Source organism: Eupeodes corollae, chromosome 1 (assembly GCF_945859685.1).
Source record: "Eupeodes corollae chromosome 1, idEupCoro1.1, whole genome shotgun sequence".
NCBI lineage: Eukaryota > Metazoa > Arthropoda > Insecta > Diptera > Syrphidae > Eupeodes > Eupeodes corollae.
Window position 1 is genome coordinate 138148919 of NC_079147.1, and position 19897 is coordinate 138168815.

At 32.1% G+C, this 19897-nt stretch overlaps 2 protein-coding genes across 4 annotated transcripts in view; one reads left to right on the forward strand and one right to left on the reverse strand.

Annotated features, from left to right (window-relative positions):
- Nucleotides 1-9639, reverse strand: part of LOC129940068 (dynein beta chain, ciliary) — a 47111-nt gene extending 37472 nt beyond the window's left edge. The window contains exons 1-6 of the mRNA XM_056048300.1: nucleotides 8886-9639; nucleotides 1597-1749; nucleotides 1320-1531; nucleotides 862-1100; nucleotides 347-629; nucleotides 8-273 (exon numbers count right to left, since the gene is read on the reverse strand). Of these exons, the coding sequence (XP_055904275.1) occupies nucleotides 8-273; nucleotides 347-629; nucleotides 862-1100; nucleotides 1320-1531; nucleotides 1597-1749; nucleotides 8886-9600 (1868 nt within the window). The 5' untranslated portion in view covers nucleotides 9601-9639. The remainder of the gene's footprint in view (nucleotides 1-7; nucleotides 274-346; nucleotides 630-861; nucleotides 1101-1319; nucleotides 1532-1596; nucleotides 1750-8885) is intronic.
- Nucleotides 8757-17541, forward strand: LOC129940065 (protein takeout-like). Of its 3 annotated transcripts, none has more exons than XM_056048297.1 (4): nucleotides 8757-8775; nucleotides 16496-16571; nucleotides 16637-17120; nucleotides 17257-17541. In XM_056048297.1, exons 2-4 carry the CDS (start codon nucleotides 16502-16504, stop codon nucleotides 17453-17455), a joined length of 753 nt encoding a protein of 250 aa, XP_055904272.1. In that variant the 5' UTR covers nucleotides 8757-8775; nucleotides 16496-16501; the 3' UTR covers nucleotides 17456-17541. The 3 variants fall into 3 exon arrangements, with proteins under 3 accessions (XP_055904272.1, XP_055904271.1, XP_055904270.1); XM_056048296.1 differs by lacking the exon at nucleotides 8757-8775 and adding an exon at nucleotides 16389-16420; XM_056048295.1 differs by lacking the exon at nucleotides 8757-8775 and adding an exon at nucleotides 16401-16424.
- Nucleotides 17542-19897: the final 2356 nt, after the last annotated feature.

The window sequence follows — 19897 nt, forward strand, 5'->3', positions numbered from 1 at the left end:
AACTTACGGATGCTGCAATGATTGAAAGCTCTGCACAGGTGGAGTTATTCTATTTTCCAGCTGACCGCACCAACGAATGAATGCCGATGTGGGTGGAAAGTTATAGTCCGGATAAAGGAATATATTCTGTTCTTTGAGAGCCATTTGAGAATTGAATATGCCTTCACAGACTGTCACCTCCTCATCGAGCATCCGAACAATTTCAGCATATCTCTGTGTAAATTCTTCTTTAATCTTTGGACGATCTAATACGCTTCCAACAATGCTTATGAGCTTTACATACAAAGAAAGAGATATTATTGTTAAATGATAATCGTTAAGGTTTCTTATCCACAAAATTATTTACCTTAAATATACTTTCCAAATTATAGCAATCATCGAAAGCCTGACATAAAATTGCTGCCAGCTTCATGTCAAGCTCCAAAATACGTGCTTGAAAATTTTCAAAGTCTACATCGAACTCATGATCATCGGGATCTAGGACATCGTAGCTTTTTGAAGCAAATGCTGTGAAGTATTGATTAAATTCTACATAAACAGCTACAATACGTGCACTCAATTGACGGCCTCTGAGGCCACCAATTTCAACTTTTTCTAACTTGAGAAATTCCATAACTGTGAAGAAGAACCTGAAAAAAGGCATTTGTTTTTTAGTTTAATTGTAAAGTTACTGTAAAAATTTTTATAACTAAAGAATGTTCAAACAGTTAAGTGAGCTGTGTGAAGACAGAACCCCCAAATTAAAATATTTGAATCTGATATGTACCATCCGCACTTCAAAACTAGAAAAGTCTGTTGTTTGTTGTTGTTGTTGTTGAATTTAATTGGGTTTCATTGTATGTTTCGATTGGGATTACTCACCACTGAATTGTTGTAAGACGTTCTACAAAAGCATTGAACCTTTTAAAAACTGAATTTGGATGAAACGTCCATAAAATTGGAGCTCGATCTTCTTCGGTAAAATAACTGGCCAAATTTTCTCTATAATAGTCAAAAAGATCTCGATAGAATTTTAAAATTTGAATTGATAATGTCAAACGCTGCATAGCCTCTTCAATATCTGTGTGGAAAATTGATGATGGATCTAAAAAACGTTTTGCCTGAAAATAAAATAAGACACAAAGAAAATTTAAAAACAGTTTACAGTAGAAACTAACTTTGAAAAGTGATCTTTATGTCTATAACCGATTTCATTAACCTCTTTGAATTGTAAATTTAAAATTTAAAATCAACCTAAATGTTTTTGAAATCGAATATAAGACCTTTGAATTCGATTTTTAGTGCAAGGTCACTGGTATCTTCACGGGAACATAACTTACTTGATATATAATAAGATTGCACATTTGTTTAAGCAAAACAGTAATTTTTGAGGAATGGCAATAATATCTGGAATTTCCCCAAAGGTTACAAACTACGTGCATTAGTGGAATTAAAAGAGGTTTTGCTTCTGCGAAGTCTATCTCTTCTAGCTGTACTAGTTGCTTTTTAAGTGGTCCTAAATATAGAGTTATATCTTTTGCTTCAGCCAAGGCTGAAAATAGTATTTGTTATTATACTAAGTACATTATACAATATGATTTTAATCGCAAAACTTACCTGTGACAACATTTTTAAATAGTGTTTGAAAGCATGGAAAATATGCACTTTGTGAGTGTTCCAATATAAGAGCCATCGAACGAATTCTTTCATTTCTGAGTTGTTCAAATATAAATGAAAGGTTCTTCAAACGGTTATTCCAAAATGAAATTTCTGTGGAGAAGAAAAAAAATGTTTAAAAGAAAATCAAAACAAGAGAAAGAAAATTAAAGTACTTCAATTAAGCTAATTACTCGTATGATTAAGTAACAGAATTTGTGGGAAGGTTAAAGGTAACGCTTTGTAATGTATATTTTATATTAATCTGAAAATCACATTTTTTATCAACAGTACCAAAAAGTAAAAAAACCTGAAAGACACAGTGTGTATAAGTTTCGTCAGAATCCCGTTATTTATCAAAGGTTGTGTTCCTATAAGATTAATTTTGACTACTTATAAGTGAAACGTACGAAATCTCCAAAAAAATAAATCACATTGAGCAAATTCTCTAGAAAAAAAATAATTTCATTTTGTCGAAGGAGAAAATCTACATACGAACCCGCTTCAACTGAATACGAACAAACATTTTCAAAAATGCATTTTTTTTTTTAATATTGAGAGTTTTTGTGACATTTGTCGATGCTAACTAATCCCTTAAGATGTTATAAAAAAAATATCCGAATAAAACTGCGAGTCTATTTTTCGCCCACTTTTAAATATGTATTTCATACGTAAAAAAGTAGTTTTTTTTAAAGTCAACTTAATAGATGCAACGACAATCTAATAGTTGTTTTTAAGCGTTTTCAAGTATGTCCTGGATAGTTTAAATCGAAACTTAAAAAAGAGGCTGGGATGCGACCCACACTGATAACTTCCCATCCCGTCCGTCGATTTGTCTTGCTTAAAAGTTTGTCTTTATGTACTCCTATCAATTTTTACCAAATTTGCGTCCTATTTTTTGTGGATTTTATTTTTTTATGAAAAAACGGACTGTTGGATTTTTATATAAAAATTACCGAAAACAATATTTTCTGTAAAATAAAATAAGTTTGAAGCTAATATTTTTAATTTTTGAAAAGCTATTTGAGCCGAAAGTAAATTTTTACCAAGTTTTAGTATTGTTTTTTTAGAGTTTTATTTTTTGTAAAAAAAACTGTCAATTCGATTTTTTTCAAAATTTTACCGAATGTTGAAATTAATATTTCTTATAAGATAAAATTTGTTTGAAGCCAATATTTCAAATTTTTGAAAAGATATATGAGTCAAAAATCAATTTTTACCAACTTTTGTTAATTTTTTTTAGGTTTTTAATTTTTGTACAAAAACTGTCAATTTGAATTTTTTCAAAATTTTACTGAATGTTAACAACAGTATTTTTTGAAAGACAAAAGTAGTTTTAAAGCAATATCTACAATTTTTGAAAAGATATTTGATCGAAAATCAATTTTTAATAACTTTTATACATTTTTTTGTAGGTTTTTATTTTTTTTTTAAAACTGTCAATTCGATTTTTGTATAAATTTAACTGATTGTTGACAACAATATTTTTTGAAAGATAAAAGTAAATTAAAGCCAATATCTCAAAGTTTTGAAAAGATATTTGAGTCGAAAATCAATTTTTACCAACTTTTATTAATTTTTTTTTAGGTTCCTATTTTTTGTTAAAAAAAAACTCTCCATTCGATTTTTCTCAAAATTTTACCGAATGTTGAAAACAATATTTCTTATAAGATAAGATAAGTTTGAAGCCTAAATTTCAAGTTTTTGAAAAGATATTTGAATCGATATTCAATTTTTACCAACTTTGAGTAATGTTTATTTTTAGATTTTTATTTTTTATAAAAAAAATTGTCAATTTGATTTTTCTCAAAATTTTATCAGATGTCAAAAACATTATTCTTCGTTGCACAAAATTGTTTTAAATTTTGGATGTGAGACATTTTTTTTAGTTTTTTTGATTTATAAAAAAAAACCATTAAATGGATTTTTTTTTCAAAAAATATACTTCTTTGATATCACGTTACAATATATTATGTAAAATTTAGTTCAAGTCTGTAGCGTTTTTGGTTCGGAAGATATTTAGGGTTAACCAATATTTTCACCTTTTTTTCAAACTGCTATGGTAAAAAAAACTACCCCCGCAATTTTAGTGGGAGCCCTTTCTACATCTTTCTGCCTTATTATCTGTATAACAAAATTTATTTGAAGTCAATATCTCTTCTGGTTCTTTAGCTATGGACGGCGAAAAAACGTAGCGAACGTATGTACACATCTTTTATTTCGACTCTAGAGACCTTGAAACGTCGAGAAATGCCAAAATTTTCAATTTGACAAATCGGGCCCATTACAATAACTTCCTATGGGAAGTTAATAATCTGCACAGAGCCGTCTTTACAATTTTGGGGGGCCTGGGCACTTTTCGGAAATGGTATTGAAGGGGTCTTTTTCTTGATTTGAGATTAGCATAATCATTGATTACATCTTTAAATTCGATGCCTCTGAGTATGTCGCTTTCGATTGATATCAGCGACAAACATGTCAATCTTTTTTGAATCATTGTAGTTCTGAGTTCGTTTTTGATCCTTTTTAACATAGAGAAGGAACGTTCCCCACTGCAATTGGTCACCATCATACTTAAGACAATTCTTAGTGCAATTTCAATATTTGGAAATTCATCTTCAATTTTATTATAAAGCTCTAGAATGTTGTCAGTTTCTTTATTTTCGTGACGATAATTTTTAAGTAGTCAGGGATTCAGCATGAAGTTCATCTCCCTTCACATCTTAGTTGTAAAATTTAGCAAAAGATTTGCAGTTCTCTTTTAAGTCTTCTGAGTTCAGATTTTGTAATCAAAAAAAATCAAAACGTTGTCCAATCTTCGTATACGAACCTAACCTAGTCGCTGTTTCAAATGAACGCTTAGTGTGCGACAATGGGAAGAAAGGTTTCAATTTTAAATTTTTCTTTCCCAGTCAAAATTACTGAGGGTCCAGATCCGTAAAAAAATAGTCTGGCGTGACCTCATCCTTTCAGAAAGGTCCTTATATTCGGAATCCGTTTTTTTTTGTCTGGCTGATGAATCAAAGTTATCAAAATTGTCTCTGAGCCCAATTATAAAAACATCTAATGCACTCATCAAATTTATTGCAACATCCAGGGTAATATTTTGTTTTTGGAAATATTTTGCAAAAAATAAATGCTTCCTCTCTGGGCTCTCGTGCCTGTAATAAATCGTTCACGATAGCCATCAAAGCTTCTTCAATTTCGAGATGACCTTTATATAAGGTAGAGCATCAACTCGCACCGACCATCTTGTTTAATAACGACTTTTTAAAACTTTTTTTGGACCTAAATGAGCAGTCAACACACTCCATCGATGAGAAGATACCGAAAAAAAAGTTATACAATTCTTGCCTGCAGACGAGAAAACCTTCTTGCCTCTCTCTGCAATCTGTTATAGAAATGCCATGATCCTCCAAAAACTTCAGTATGGTTTCCGCTAAATAATCAAATCTATGTTCGTTAATTGCAACAAAGTCCAAAAACCTTTCAACAGGTTTGTGATCTTTTACGTAACGAATAATAAATGTTAGTTGATCAACATGAGACAGATTGGATGTACTATCAAGGATAATTAATAAATATTTGGCCATTTTGACTTTTACAATAGTTTTCAAAACTATGGTATCAAGTTGTTTTTTTTCAGACGATACAAATATTTATTTTCAGTGCCACTGATGGGCCAGGAAGTGTTGATAGATTAAAATGTGTCAGTTAGTATGAAATAATTAAGATTGAGGTCGTTAAATCAAAAATTACTGCAGCTGGGCACAAGTGAATCTTAGAAAGAAATTTTCCTAAGGAATCTAACATTTTCTGACCCATAAACGGAGCCTATGATAAGGCGTCTATTCACTGGTTGAGCATAATAAAAGCTTGGACAAAGAAGCAAAACTTGCACTTTCTTCAATAACTGCCGTACTCATCTGATCTAAACATTATTAAATATACAAATTGGGGATGGTTAATACCTACAGATAAAGGTGATTGGCGTCAGTTTAAAGAAAAATAATGCCATAAAGTCTGCAATTAAGTTAGCGTTTAGATAAATATCGTTGAACTATATCAAAAGGTCCATAGGATTCATAGCGGAACTAATTTAAACTAAAATTAAAAGTACCAACTACCAAACATAAAAATTTGTTTTGTTCTAATCCAATAACAATTTTAATTCAACTTTTCTTGTTAGTTAGCTTTCTTCATATTTAAAGGGAGTAGTTCGTACCAAATGATGGCACGATATCCATCAACATTTGAAAAAATTGTAAAAAGTATTTTCAAAAATGTTTGTACGTTTTCATTTGAAGCAGAGTGTATAATAAAATCTCAAAAAAAAAAACAAATCGTATTACCTGAATCCCCAAGAAATCTCCAAATCCTCAATTTCTCGATACATACATAATATTTGTACCTTTTACTGATACAATTTCTCTTTTATTGCATTTGAATGACATTCGTTTACCATATTAAACATAATTACCAAATAACTTGTATATAAGGTTTTATAAGTGGCAATCCAATTTTCGATGAATGGGCACAATATTTTAGCCGAAATGGCCGCTATGAGCTCATAGCCCCAAAGAAAATTGTCTGTCGCATGAACGAGGCAGTTAATCGACTGGCCCGCTCATCCAACTTCCTCTTCAATCAATCGGTTGTTACGTGTGTTATGTAGCTTGTGGCACCACCCTGTTAAAACCAGATGTCATCCAGGTCCATATCTTTCAATTTATTTGGGTCAAAAATTATCGCTATAACGCTGGTCATTCGCAGGACATCGATGAAAAAATATTGCCTAATAAGGCAACCGTCATGCAAACCGCACCAAACACATATTTTTTTTTTTAATCAAGTGGGGATTCATGAACAAAATGTAAATTTTCTACAGACAAATAATTCATATCATATTAAAAATTTACAAGCTTTTTTGTAAATAAGCTCGTACTTGAGCTGTAAAAGTTAATAAATAAAAAATAAAAAAGAGGCTGGTATGCGACCCGAACTGATAACTTCCCTTTCCCGTCTGTCTATTTGTCTTGCTTAAAAGTTTGTAGAATTTCTTAAATTTTTACACAAGCACGCACAGACATCTCTCTAAAAATCTTTTATTTCCACTCTAGGGACCTTGAAACGCCGAGAAATGTCAAAATTTCAATTTGACAAATCGGACCCATTACAATAACTTCCTATGGGAAGCTAAAAAACAGTCAAACTTTAGAGACAAAATGCCAATACTAACTATGCGTCTTGAAAGTGCGGAACTATCGTGTTTTTGCTTATTGACGAACCCATTAAGCTATTGAGATAAGGCGAAAATTACTACCGAAAATTTAACGCTTTTAAAGTTTCGGTCACACCGATTTCTCATATCGGTTGAAAATTTGTATAATTTGCAGACGTTGCTTGTTCGAGTATTTTAAATTTACTAAATAAATTCACAAGGACAGTTTGATGATTAGCGGGTGCGTTCACAACGGGTTTCCTTTTAAATTGGATTTTTGAAGCTATGAAAATAAATGAAGTAGTTTTTTTTAAATTATTTGATTTGCTTTTTAAAAAACATATGGTGCAACAATAATTAGATCAAATAATTTTCCTAAGCAAATACTCAAGTAGTGAATCTTGCAATTATATAAAATTATGTTTTGGGAAATGTCAATTTTCTCATAATTGTATTTCCTTCCCCTTTAATATTCGAAAAGACACAAGAAATTGAACAATCAAAATAAAGTTATGAAAAGTCAAAAAAAAAGTTTTAAAAAAATTTACATGACATTTTTTTTGCATAAATTAAAAATCTAAAAAACTTCTATCAAAAATTGGTAAATCTTCAATTCGGATATATTGTCTCAGAACAAATTTTATCATAGTTTTTAACATTTGGTTAAAATTTAAGGAAAATGCATTTGACAGTTTTTTAAGAATTAAAGAACTACTGGACACTAATAAAATTAAAAATTGATTTTTCACTCGATAAATCCCTAGAATAAGTAAACTTATTACAGTATGATAAGTAATTTGAAGGTGAAGGTCTGCACACATTTAGAACATAATCTACGAACGAACCCCTTTCATTCAGTTCTTATTTTATTCAGCTTTAATTTACAAAATGGCAATTTGTCACTATAATTTGTATACCTACCATTAAAAAATATTCTCGATAGTGAAATGAAAACCTTACATTTAATTTCGGCTTAAATATATTGAAAAACATATTGACTTGTTTCCTCCAATATTATTATTGTTGTCAATTTGTTGATACATTTCAAGACATTTTTTACAAAAATGCAAGCTCTGCGAAAAATACTATTATATTGATTTAAATTGATACTTAATTTTGTATTGGATTTTCATTTCGTTTTTCTGAATAAAAAAAAGACTCGTTATAACAAATGCCATTTGACATTTTCTGTCGGACGCTATTGGGACGGATTCCAGCCTCTTTCAATTTTAAATCTCAACAAAATATTTCCCCAGTCGATGGCTATATGTTCAGATTGGGTTCACTTCAGGTGACTCATTTTGACGTTTTATCACTAAATCTTACCTCAACTTAATGATACAACAAAAGTAAATTTGAACTTTTAATGCGCATTTATAGCCCGATTGATTGTTTGTTTTAAATAAGTCTTAGGGTATCGCTCATTTCTGGTCATGATTGTACCCAAACAAAGCTGGTGTCAACTAAAAGGTGACGTTAAGCTTGAGTATAGAAAATTAAGTAATCGGAAAGTTGAGATACGAGTATTTGAACTTGAAGTTCTGAGTGGTAAAAAAAACTTTTTTCGACGTAGAAACTGTTTATTTATTGCGAGATAAAAAAGTTTAGATAATTATTTTGATACCCACTGAAAGGAATTTTTGTAGCTTTAGAATATAACTTTATTATTCAGGTCCAGTGTTGAGATTTTGAATCGAGATATTGTTCGCTTGCTTTTGTTTGCATATATCATTCAAAATCAGTGATGATATATACTTTTGTACTTACGGACACTTTTTTTCAAGATCTATAAATTGATAAATGATTTCATTCCACTTTTCAAACAAATACCTCGTAATAAACATACATTTTTTCAAAATACAAAAAAAATACTTTGTGATTGTTAAAAAATCTGAGTGCGAAAAAATAATGAATTACATGTATGTGCATATTTCATCCTCCCCCAAAATCGATATGACTTATAAAATGTTCTCAGAATTCTCAGAAATATGTGTACGAAACTTCAAAATTAAAATTTAAGTATACTAACCAGCGTGCGGTGTCGGATTTTGGTTATTTAGAAAAGCATTTGATGGACTCTCTTTTATGACATCATGTATTTGTGTTGCCCATTTTATGACAACTCCTTCAATAGCACTTTTTAAATACAAATCGAAAGTGCATTTTTGTGTTTCTGATAATTCCTTAGCAGCCTTCACGATCTTCTCAACTCCAACGGGCATTGCAAGTATAGTCTCACCACTAACCTGACCCTTAACCTGATGTACAGTGCTTTTCAAACTGTGAACATGTTTTTGAACATCTTGCGCAACCATATCGGGCCATGACTTGTAGTTGTCTTCATTGGACAATAATGGCACTAGGACTTCTTCTACTAATGCTGATAATTGATCAATTGTCCGTGTGGCCAAGTCCCCAACTATGATAAAGTGTTCACATTCCTCTTTTGGTACTGGCAATGGTTGTTTCTTGATAAAGTAGACACCCTTGCTCTTTAACTGCGACAAGGGAAATGTTGTGGATGGAACCAATTGTGCAGCTTGTGTCAAAATTATAACCAACACCACTGGCATGGGCCGATCAAGAAATTCTTTGATAACACCCTTGTGCTCTTCCACAGTAATGACCCTTGTCCATTTTTCTGGTTTCAACTTGAGTGACTTGATTACATAAGAACCCATGAATTCTAGTCGAACATCAGGACCTGGCCCATTGGCACCCTCTCCACTTGTCGAAGGTTCCATTTAACGGATTTTGTTTTCAAAGTTTCTAACAGCTAATTTCCTTATGGAAAAATCTAAAAAATTTGAAAATTTTTACACTTACCAAGAAGTTATGTAACTACTCACAGTTTTATATGCAAAGCTCAACACGATGTAATATATTCGGCTAAGGACTTGTTACAAATGAGAGACAAGAATCGAAACAAAAATATTTTATCGATGACAAAATCACCATCAGAGACAATTTTATTTAATCACAACAAACAACATAATTTTGCTATGCAACCAAAAGTAATATCATATGTAAATAAATAAAAATCAAAAACCAAACATTTGGATGACGCGTCGAGCGTTGCAAACGACAACAGAAGCCGGTGGTGGTGACTTTTCATATCCGTCACGTGTGCGTCAAAACGATTTTGTTTTGTTTACTTGGCATTTGTTTTTGTTTACTTGAAATTAAAGTTGATTTTATTACCAATGTAGCTACCAACAGGTATGTTGGGCCATGACCATGACCATGCCCTTAGATTTTCGCTTTATGCAGGCTTTATTACCTGTTGAAACATTATTATAAAATCGTGACCTAAGGTAAGGTCTTTGAAGTTTTGTTGTGGAAAAGTTTATGAGTTCATTGGTTTCAAAAAGCGTAGCTGGCAAACAAGTTGGTGATGGCTAAAAATAACTAATGCTAAAATGTTCCTGTTGCTCCTTTATAATACGTCCGTCGTGCCACGAAACAAAAGGCTGTTTTCTCTGATGGTATTCTTATTGATTGATAAGGAAGGCGAAGTTATTCAATTAGGTATCTTGTGTAGGTACGTTTAAAGTTTTCAACAGTTAAATAGGCGTCGGAAACTTTGATGGTAGGTTCCGATTGCATGACTAGTGATAATTAAGCAATTAGGATAACTTCATTTATTTTGATAGAGTGCTGAATAGGATAAGGTTTGATTAAACACTTGGAATTGAAATTTGAGAAACGAAAGTGCATTTTTTTTAGAAACGTCCAATTATATTATATTAAAAAGTTGATTTTTGGATTTCACATAGACTTGGGTTGATTTGAGTATGTAACTATGTAATGTATGATTAAAAACAACAATAAGGGGGTTGTGAATTAAAGTAAGTCAGAAGTCAGTTCAAATATTTAAAGAAGATGAAGATAGAGTTTCGGAATATGAAATTTAGATGATGAAAAAATTAATAGATAGGGTTTGTTTGTTGATATTTACTCTGCTTAGTACTTTATCTGCACTATAGATAATTGTTGCTGGATTATCGACGTACACTTTTCTTTTCAAATACCTAACCCCAAAGAAAGAAGTGCCAAGTTGTCAAATCACGTGACCTTCGCAGATAATTGACATCGTCATCACGTGAAATTACACTCCATTGAATTTGTCACATATGTTTTCGTTGTGTGGCACCATCAATGGGGCAATTCTTTGAATAGAGGAATCCACTGAGGTTAAATTCTGCTTCAACTTTAACAATACTTTCACTAGTTACCTGATTGACCACTTTTGATCAACAGACATCGAAATACTATGCTTAAAAACTAAAATAGCAACAGCATGTATACCTCCAAGCTCCAAGAACGATGTTTATGAAAAACTAAACAACTGTATAGAAAGTATTTATATCCTTTTGGAGCCTGAAGACGAAGTTCTGGTTGTTGGTGATTTTAATTTACCCAATCTCCATTGGATTCAAATTGATGACGATAACTTCTACGTTCCAATAAACGCGTCATCTTCAAATGAGTTTTTATTAACAGATGGTATGTCTTCATGTGGCTTAAGTCAACTAAACGGTGTGAAGAACCGAAGAAGTTTCACTAAATCTGGTATTTTTCACTGAAACCATATGTTCTGAAGTAGCTGTGATTTTTTCTGCTGTCAATATTGTGGACGAAGAACGCCATCATCCTGCATTAGACATAGCACATAATTTAAACATATGTTATCTAATAACAACAAACTTTAGTAGGTGTAATTTTAATAACCTTTTTAACTTATTATGTACGATCAATTGGGATCACTTATTTTGTAACATAAATATTGACGATATGTGTAACATTTTTTATTTAACTCTTATTGACTGTTTCTAAAAAACGATTCCATTTAAAAAGACTCGAAAATACTTGAATGTTCCACCATGGTTTAATTCACACGTTAAAAACCTGAAAACAAAAGGAACAAAGCTTGGATAAAGTATAATCAAACAAGAACTGATGATGATTATAAGACGTTCATTATAATAAAACAACTTTTCACTGACATTTTAACATCCTATATGATGACTACATTCGGAAAATTGAATTAAACCTTAAAAATAATCCTGATAGTATTTAAAAAATTCGTTAATCGTAAGAAGAAGTCATGTGGGTACCCTAACTTAATGAATGATTCGACATCAAATAGTAATGAGCCGAGAATAATTGTGAACATGTTTCCAAACTCTTCAAATATGCTTTTGTAGATTATGATATTATTAGTTTTCCTAACACATCTACCACTTTTATAAATATCCCCCACTTAAATTCTATCAATTTCGTTATAAATGAAGATACTGTCCTTAATAGTGTCCTACAACTTGACGAATGTTTTAGTTCTGGTCCCGACGGTGTACCATCATCCATTTTTAAAGAAATGTGCTGCGTATTTAGCACATCCGTTATGTGTTCTTTTCAACACGTCTTTAAGTAACTCTCTGTTTCCTTTTATCAAGAAGAGCTCCTTTATAATACCAGTACACAAAAGAGGTCCAAAAAACGAAATAATGAACTACCGACCTATTGCTAAACTTCTCGTATCTGTGATACCTAAACTATTTGAGTCAATCGTAGCGTCCTTTCTTTTCACTGTAGTTCAAGTATCTGTGATAACAAGAATGGTTTTGTTAAAAACCATTTAACTGTTACTAATCTGTTTAACTTTACGACCTTTTGTTTAAATGTGTTTGTAAAACGTGAACAAATTGTGTCATAAAACACTACTGTTAGGTTTTAACGACAGTTTCATAAACTGTATCTCCTCATATTTGCAGGTAGACGTTATAGTGTTAAATTTAGTAATGAGTGTTCAAGTTCATTTGTTGTGAATTCTGGTGTCCCCCAGGGTAGTCACCTTGGTCCTATTCTATTTGTTTTATTTATAAATGAATGGGTTTCGATGGTGTACAAAGCCCCTTAAATCAATAAATTGAAATCTATAATAAATTTGACTCTTGTATTAATTCACCAAATGATAATATAAAAAGAATAAATTGCAAATTAAAATTATTCAACAGTCTAGTTTAAGTTTTTAGATTTTAAGTATATATAAAGAATTGTTAACGTTTGTATTAAAGGAACTACAATAAATAAAGTCATGAATTAAGATGATTTTCTTAGCATTTTGGCATAGGCTGGGATCACACCCAAGACCTCTGGCATGATAGTCCAACGCACTTACCATCATTCCACGGGTACTACGATTTTCATGATAAGCCTGAATAAGTTTAACAAATTGAATTAGACTGATATTGGGAAATATAAAATGAAATGCAGGAAAAAAACATGAAATTTAGGTGTGGTTTGCATTAAACATCGGCCCTTAAAAGTTAACCGTCCTTTATATGTTACCAAAGAAACACGACTTGTATGTTGTAAGTAAAGAAAAAACTAATGTTTGTCTTCTAATGGTATTTATTTATTTTTCTGGAAAGTATCTTTCACCTAATTGTTTCTAAATCCTGCTATGTCTTTTAGGTAATCGAAGACAAAACCGTCTCATTTGGCACATAGCTTAAGATATTTCCAAAATAATAGCAACAAATGAAAAAGCATCAGTAGATTCGAAATCAGAATTCATTTTATAATAGAATAATGTTTTTTGGTCAAAACATCCAACAACTTATTTCTTATACTAATTCTTTTCAAACTTTTATAAAAAAAAATAAGCTTCATTAAAAAAAAAATACAAAAAAAGCAAGACTCACGAAATTTTTAACACCCCCCTCCCCCGCAAACGAAAGACGGACAACAATGTACGTGTATGTACATGGAATGTGCGTACACTCAACCGGCCACGCAATGCAGAGCAGCTTGCCGTTGCCCTCGACGAACTCAAAGCTGATGTGACAGCCCTCCAGGAAATGCGCTGGAATAGGCCAGGCAGTAGGAAGTTTGAAGGTTGTGACTTCTACTATGGGAAGTGTCTACTCGATGGGAAGAAGCGCTTATTTGGATGTGGTTTTGCTGTCAGAGGGAAATTAAATCAAAGAGTTTTAAGGTTTCGGGAAGTAAGCGAATGAGTGACGACAATCCGCATTAAGGCCAAATTCCACCACCTGAGCCTTATCAGCGCGCATGACCCGACGGAAGAGAAAGATGACAATAGCAAAGAAGAATTCTACGAGCTCCTCGCCAAAACATATGAGCAATGTACCAAAAACGACGTTAAAATTGTCCTGGGAGATTTTAACGCCAAAATTGGTAAGAAGGCATCTTTTGTCATTCGGAAGACATAGCCTATACGACATCACATCTGAACACGGACTCAGGCTTATCGACTTCCTAGCCGAGAAAAAACATTGTGTTGAGTAGCACCAGATTCCCCCGCCCAGATATCCACAAAGGTACTTGGCGGTCCCTCGACGATCGAACATGTAACCAAATCGATCATTTTGCTATTGACGAAAGATCAGCCAACAAAGAATTCGACCGCTACCTATTTGGTGCTAAACTGGGCGTACAAATATCCATGGAAGCTCTTAGGCGAACAACAACCTCGAGGAGAAGATTTAACGTTGGAAGACTGCAGCAGGAGCATACCGCCAATGCCTTTGCCGACCGAGTATCCCTAGAGCTTTCGAGAAACCCTAAAGCAGGCGAGATGTGCCAGAGACCCACTGTCAGCTTTGCAAACAATCCATCAGGAATGCTGCAGAAGAGGTTTCTCACAGCCGCCACTAAGGAACCCCTGGTTTGACTCCGAGTTCACTCAGGCCTGGAAAATCTACCATCGACCAAATTTTCACTCTACGCCAAATCCTGTAAAAGACCCTAGGACATAACATCGAAGCACACCATCTTTTCATCGATTTTAAAGCCGTGCCATGTTGAGTTTTGGTATCCGTACCAAACTGATACGACTTATCAGGATGACGCTGGGAAATGCTCGTTGCTGGGTCAAAATGGGAAGAGACTCGACCGAAGCCTTCGAAACCACCACAGGACTTTGAAAGAGTGGTGCGCAACACCAACGCCAATACAAGTGGCACCATCTTTCAAAAATCCACACAATATCTTGGATATGCAGATGACATCGACATTATAGGAAGAAACAAACGAGCAGTGACAAGTGCCTTCTCTAATATGGAGTCTGAGGCGAAGAAAATGGGTCTTGACATTAACGAGGACAAAAGTATTTACTGTCATCAAATAGAGTCGATTCAAACCGTAGACTTGGTCAAAATGTGACAACTGACATGTACAACTTCGAGGTGGTAAACGAATTTGTTTACCTGGGCACTGCTGCTAGTTCCGCAAATGACATCAGCGCGGAGATCAAACGTAGAATTACCCTTGCTAATCGCTGTTTCTTTGGTCTAAGCTTGCAGTTGGAAATGATGCCCTATCGGATGAAGGATCTCTTGGTGTCTTCGAGAGCAAGGTTCTGCGTATGATCTATGGTCCGGTTTGTGTCGACAGGCAAAGTGACAGTAAAGTAAAGGTAGTAAATATCAAGATCACCGTAGCTAATTTTAATCACCTCTTCAAGAAATGAAAGATATATATCAAGATCATTAACAATACACAACCTAGAGGATGTTGACAGTTTGAAGAACATTGTTAAATTGAAGTAAGGAGTATCTGCGCATGGTGACGCAAAACAAGAGGAACAAAGTCTTTAATACGTATCAGGCTTATAAATGGGCCCTAGTTCTCTTAGTAATACAAGTACACCAGGCTTAGTAACTGTTATGTTAAAATGCTCAATGAAAGAAGGAATATATCAAAAACAATTTTCCATATTATCACCAACTACAGCATTGTCGGTATAACTATTACTATGCATTTTAAAATTAAAATGAAATAATAAAATTTAAATCAATTTCAATGTATATACTTCTGTTATTTAAGAAAGGATTTTTTCAAAGTCAAGCATGAATTTAATAATTTTATTAATTTTGTAGGATCAAAAGGTCAAATTTACACTTTTAATGCTTATAATTACAAAATTTAAAAAATAACTTAAGAATTTTTGATTTCATAACGACTTTTGTAATATATCAATATTATACTTTTCTTTTCATTTTATTTTACTGATGTGATGGATTGAATTCACGGCCGTTCACCTTTGAAAACTAATTCGTTTAGAGCTAATCTGCTTTCAACATTGACAAGGTTTATAATCCCTGATGAAAGCAGGTTAGCTCTTTACCAATAGGAGTCCCTATGTGATATAATATTCGGGTGAATTGAACATTATCTTTTGGTAGGCATAATTAAATCAACTTCTGACGTATTAAACCAGATCTTCAACAATTAATCTTTTGTTTATATGTTTAATTCCTCCTCATTAAAAAATCACTTAAATATCTCTATAATACCCAACATTAAATATTTAATGACAATTAAAGAAACAAGAAATAGAATTTTATTTTTAATTGCATTAGATACATTTGTTTCTTATAATGACTTTTAATCCCATAAAACGAAATTAAAAGTACACAAAAATAGGTTTATGTTTTTTTGGGATTAAAGTTCAATCTTCTTTTGTAGAATTTCCTGAATATAAAACCGGGAACACTTCCAACAGAATCATTAGTGTCAAAATAATTTTCTGTAAACGTATGTAGGTGTAAAAAATAAATAATCGTGATCAAATTTACAACATTCAAAAATACAATTTCATACCTTTTACAGTGGGATATGGAGTTCTCATTTCGATCGACATTAATTTTAGGACTTTTAATTCTGCAGGAAAGTTTGGCTGGAATACGTGAGTGTGCTTAATTTTGTATTTTTTTTTTTTTAGTAATTTAACCCATTTATAACGTATTGCAGCTTCAAGTATTCAAAAATGTCGTCCAGCAGATGTAGTTTGCATAGCAAAAACCACCACTAAGATTTTGAACGACTATCCAAATGGCAATGCAGAACTCGGTTTGCGACGAATCGAACCAATTCATTTGGATGAAATGGTAGTTGCTAGAACCAATGGTAATAATCCACTAAATTTAAACTTCAAATTTACTAATCTGGATGTGTTTGGACTGTCAAAATTAAACGTCACCAAGGTGGTTGGTTTCGAAAAAGATTTAAAGAAATCGAAATTTGAAATGTATGTAATAATTCCTGAGTTAAGAATTAAAGGTCATTACGAAGCAAATGGAAGAATTCTGTTACTGCCGATCGTAGGCAATGGAACTGCTGATTTGCAATTGAAGAATTTTAAAAGTGGTGTTAAGTTAAAGTTTGCAATAATTAAGGAGGACGGAAAGGAAAGAATATCAATTTTGAAAATGAAAGTCCACAATGAGCCTGAACTGTAAGTAAAGTTTCAATGGTAACCTTTTATTTGATCAGCAATCATTGAGGAAAAATTAATAAACGTTGATTTTAAAAATCAAACCTCTGCTCCTTTATGTGCTGATCTTATATACAAGTTCAATTTTTTTTTTCAGAATGAGCATAAAACTAGATAACTTATTCAATGGCAATAAGGCTGTAGGTGACGAACTTAACAAAGTCATCAACGACAATTGGCGAGATGTTTGGACAGAGTTGGAAAGCGGCATAAATGAAGGATACTCAGACATTATAAAATTATTATTAAGTGAAGTCCTACAAGTGATTTCTTATGACGAATTTTACATTGATTGATTTTAATTCAAATCCCAAAGTAATTTTTTACTGATGCTGCTTCTTTTGTAGAATGTGTTGTAATAAATGAGCCCTAACAAATATAATTATTATACGTTTTTGGTCTTTTGCTAACTTAAGTCTAATAAAAGAGTAAGTGTAATGAAAAATTATTTTCCTAGAGATTTCTCTATCTCCTTTTTTGAAAGAATGTTTGTCTAAAAATGAGTTCTAAGTTATAACAGATTTCATTTTAATGCATAATAACTCCACTAACTGCCAAGTTAGGGACTATTTGAAGCTATCATTTATTTTTATGATTGAAACCAATCATAGCAATTTATGGACTTTTAAGAGTATCAGAGGCTCATCATAAGTGCATGTGTTCGTTGTTAGTAAGAAAATAACAATTTTAAATCCTGATACACGAACAAAGTAAAAAACATATTTAACACGAACTATCACAGAACACGTCCGTATGTCCGTACGTTTGTATTTCAGTACGTCCGAAGGTTCACAACGATTTTTCGTTGTCTATAGCTTAAGAACCAGAAGAGATATCGACTTCAAAAAAATTTTGTAATGCAGAAAGATGCAAAAAAGAAAATTGCGTGTGTGGTTTTTTTACCATAGCAGTTTAAAAAAAGGTGAACATTTTGGTTAAACCTAAATATCTCACGAACCAAAAAAATATTTAAATTTTTAAGATAAAGTTTTTAACAACTGGAAAAATTTAAAAAAAAATCGAATTGAAAGTTATTTTAATAAAAAATAAAAACCAAAAAAAACATTACTCAAAGTTGATAAAAATTAAATTTCGACTCAAGTATCTTTTTAAAAGCTTGAGATTATGGCTTTGAACTAATTTTATCTTTTAAGAAATACTGTTTTAACATTCAGAAAATTCTAAAAAAATCGAATTGACAATTTTTGTACAGGAAATAAAAACCTAAACAAAAAAAAATAAAAGTTGGTAAAAATTGATTTTCGACTCAAATATCTTTTCAAAACTTCGAAATATTCGCTTTAAACTTCTTTTATCTTTTAAAAAATATTGTTGTCAACACTCAGTAAAATTTTGATTTTACAAAAAATAAAAAACTTACAAAAAACAATTTACTTACGACTCTAAAAGCTTTTAAGAACTTAAAATATTGTCTTCAAACTCTTTTTATTTCACAGAAAATATTGTTTTCCACACCGTTTTTTTTTATACAAAAATAAAATCTTCAAAAAATGGTACGCAAATTTGGTAAAAATTGAAGTTCGGTTCTTGATATCTCTCAAATACTACTAAAATTGGTAAAAAATTGTTTTCGACTAAAAGTCTATTTAATAAAACTAGATTTTCAAACTTATCTGTTTCTTGATATGAAAAATATTGTTGGTAGTTTTAAAATTTGTAAGAATAATTCAAATAACAACTTTTTTAACCCAACAAAAAAACCTACAAACTTTTAAGCAAGACAAATAGATAGACGGGATGGGAAGTCATCAGTGTGGGTCACATCGCAGCCTCTTTTTTAGTAAAAGATATCGACTGGCATTTGAAAGGGTTTAGGGTAGGCTGCTTTACCCATTCCAAAATTTAAAACTATCTATATGGGCTTGTAAAAGACTACGATCATGGGTAGACTTTATTATTTTAAAAATCTTCATGTCATCAGAAAAATGAGAACTTCACTCGAGCGCAGACATGACGGTACGTCGTTAATAGGCAGGATGAACAGAAAAGGGCAAATATGGCTTTCCTGGGGAACACCACATTGAGTAACAAAAGGATTTGAATGACAATTTTTAAGCTTTACCTCATAGGATCTGTTTTCAAGGTGTGATTTGATCCAAGCTAAGAAAAATGGTGTAAGACCAAGAGGTTTAAGTTTAAATAAAATAATTCCGTAACATAGTTGGTCAAAAGCTTAAGAAAAGTCAGTGCATAGCATACACACTTCATAGTCAACTTCATAACCTTGTTCTTAAACGTTTAAACATATGTCTTAAAATATGAGGAGATTTGTAACAGTTGATCTTTTTTCACGAATCCATGTTGCTGTTCGCAAATGAGATTTGTACTTAAAAATTGCTACACTCTCACATACAACATGCTCAAACAATATGTACAAGAAAGCTTTGGAATTGGCCTATAGTTTTTTGTTACCTTCCTTGAAAATGACTTCTTACATTTACTGGAAAATTTCCCTGTTTTTAGAGAAAATTTGAATATAAACGTAGGGGGTTGAAATTGGTTGCGAAAGCGTTACAGATATCAACAGTTTTATCTAATGGAAGTTTCTTGTAAGAGGAGTTAACTGGAAAGCCATCTGATTTTTTCTTTAAGTTTACAAGTTTCCAACATTTTTTAGTATTCACCTTCAAAAGAGGTGCCCATATCAGTAACATAACTAGCTTATACAAAATTAAAAAGAGACTTGAATTCATTAAAGAGTTCGACATAAAAAAGAG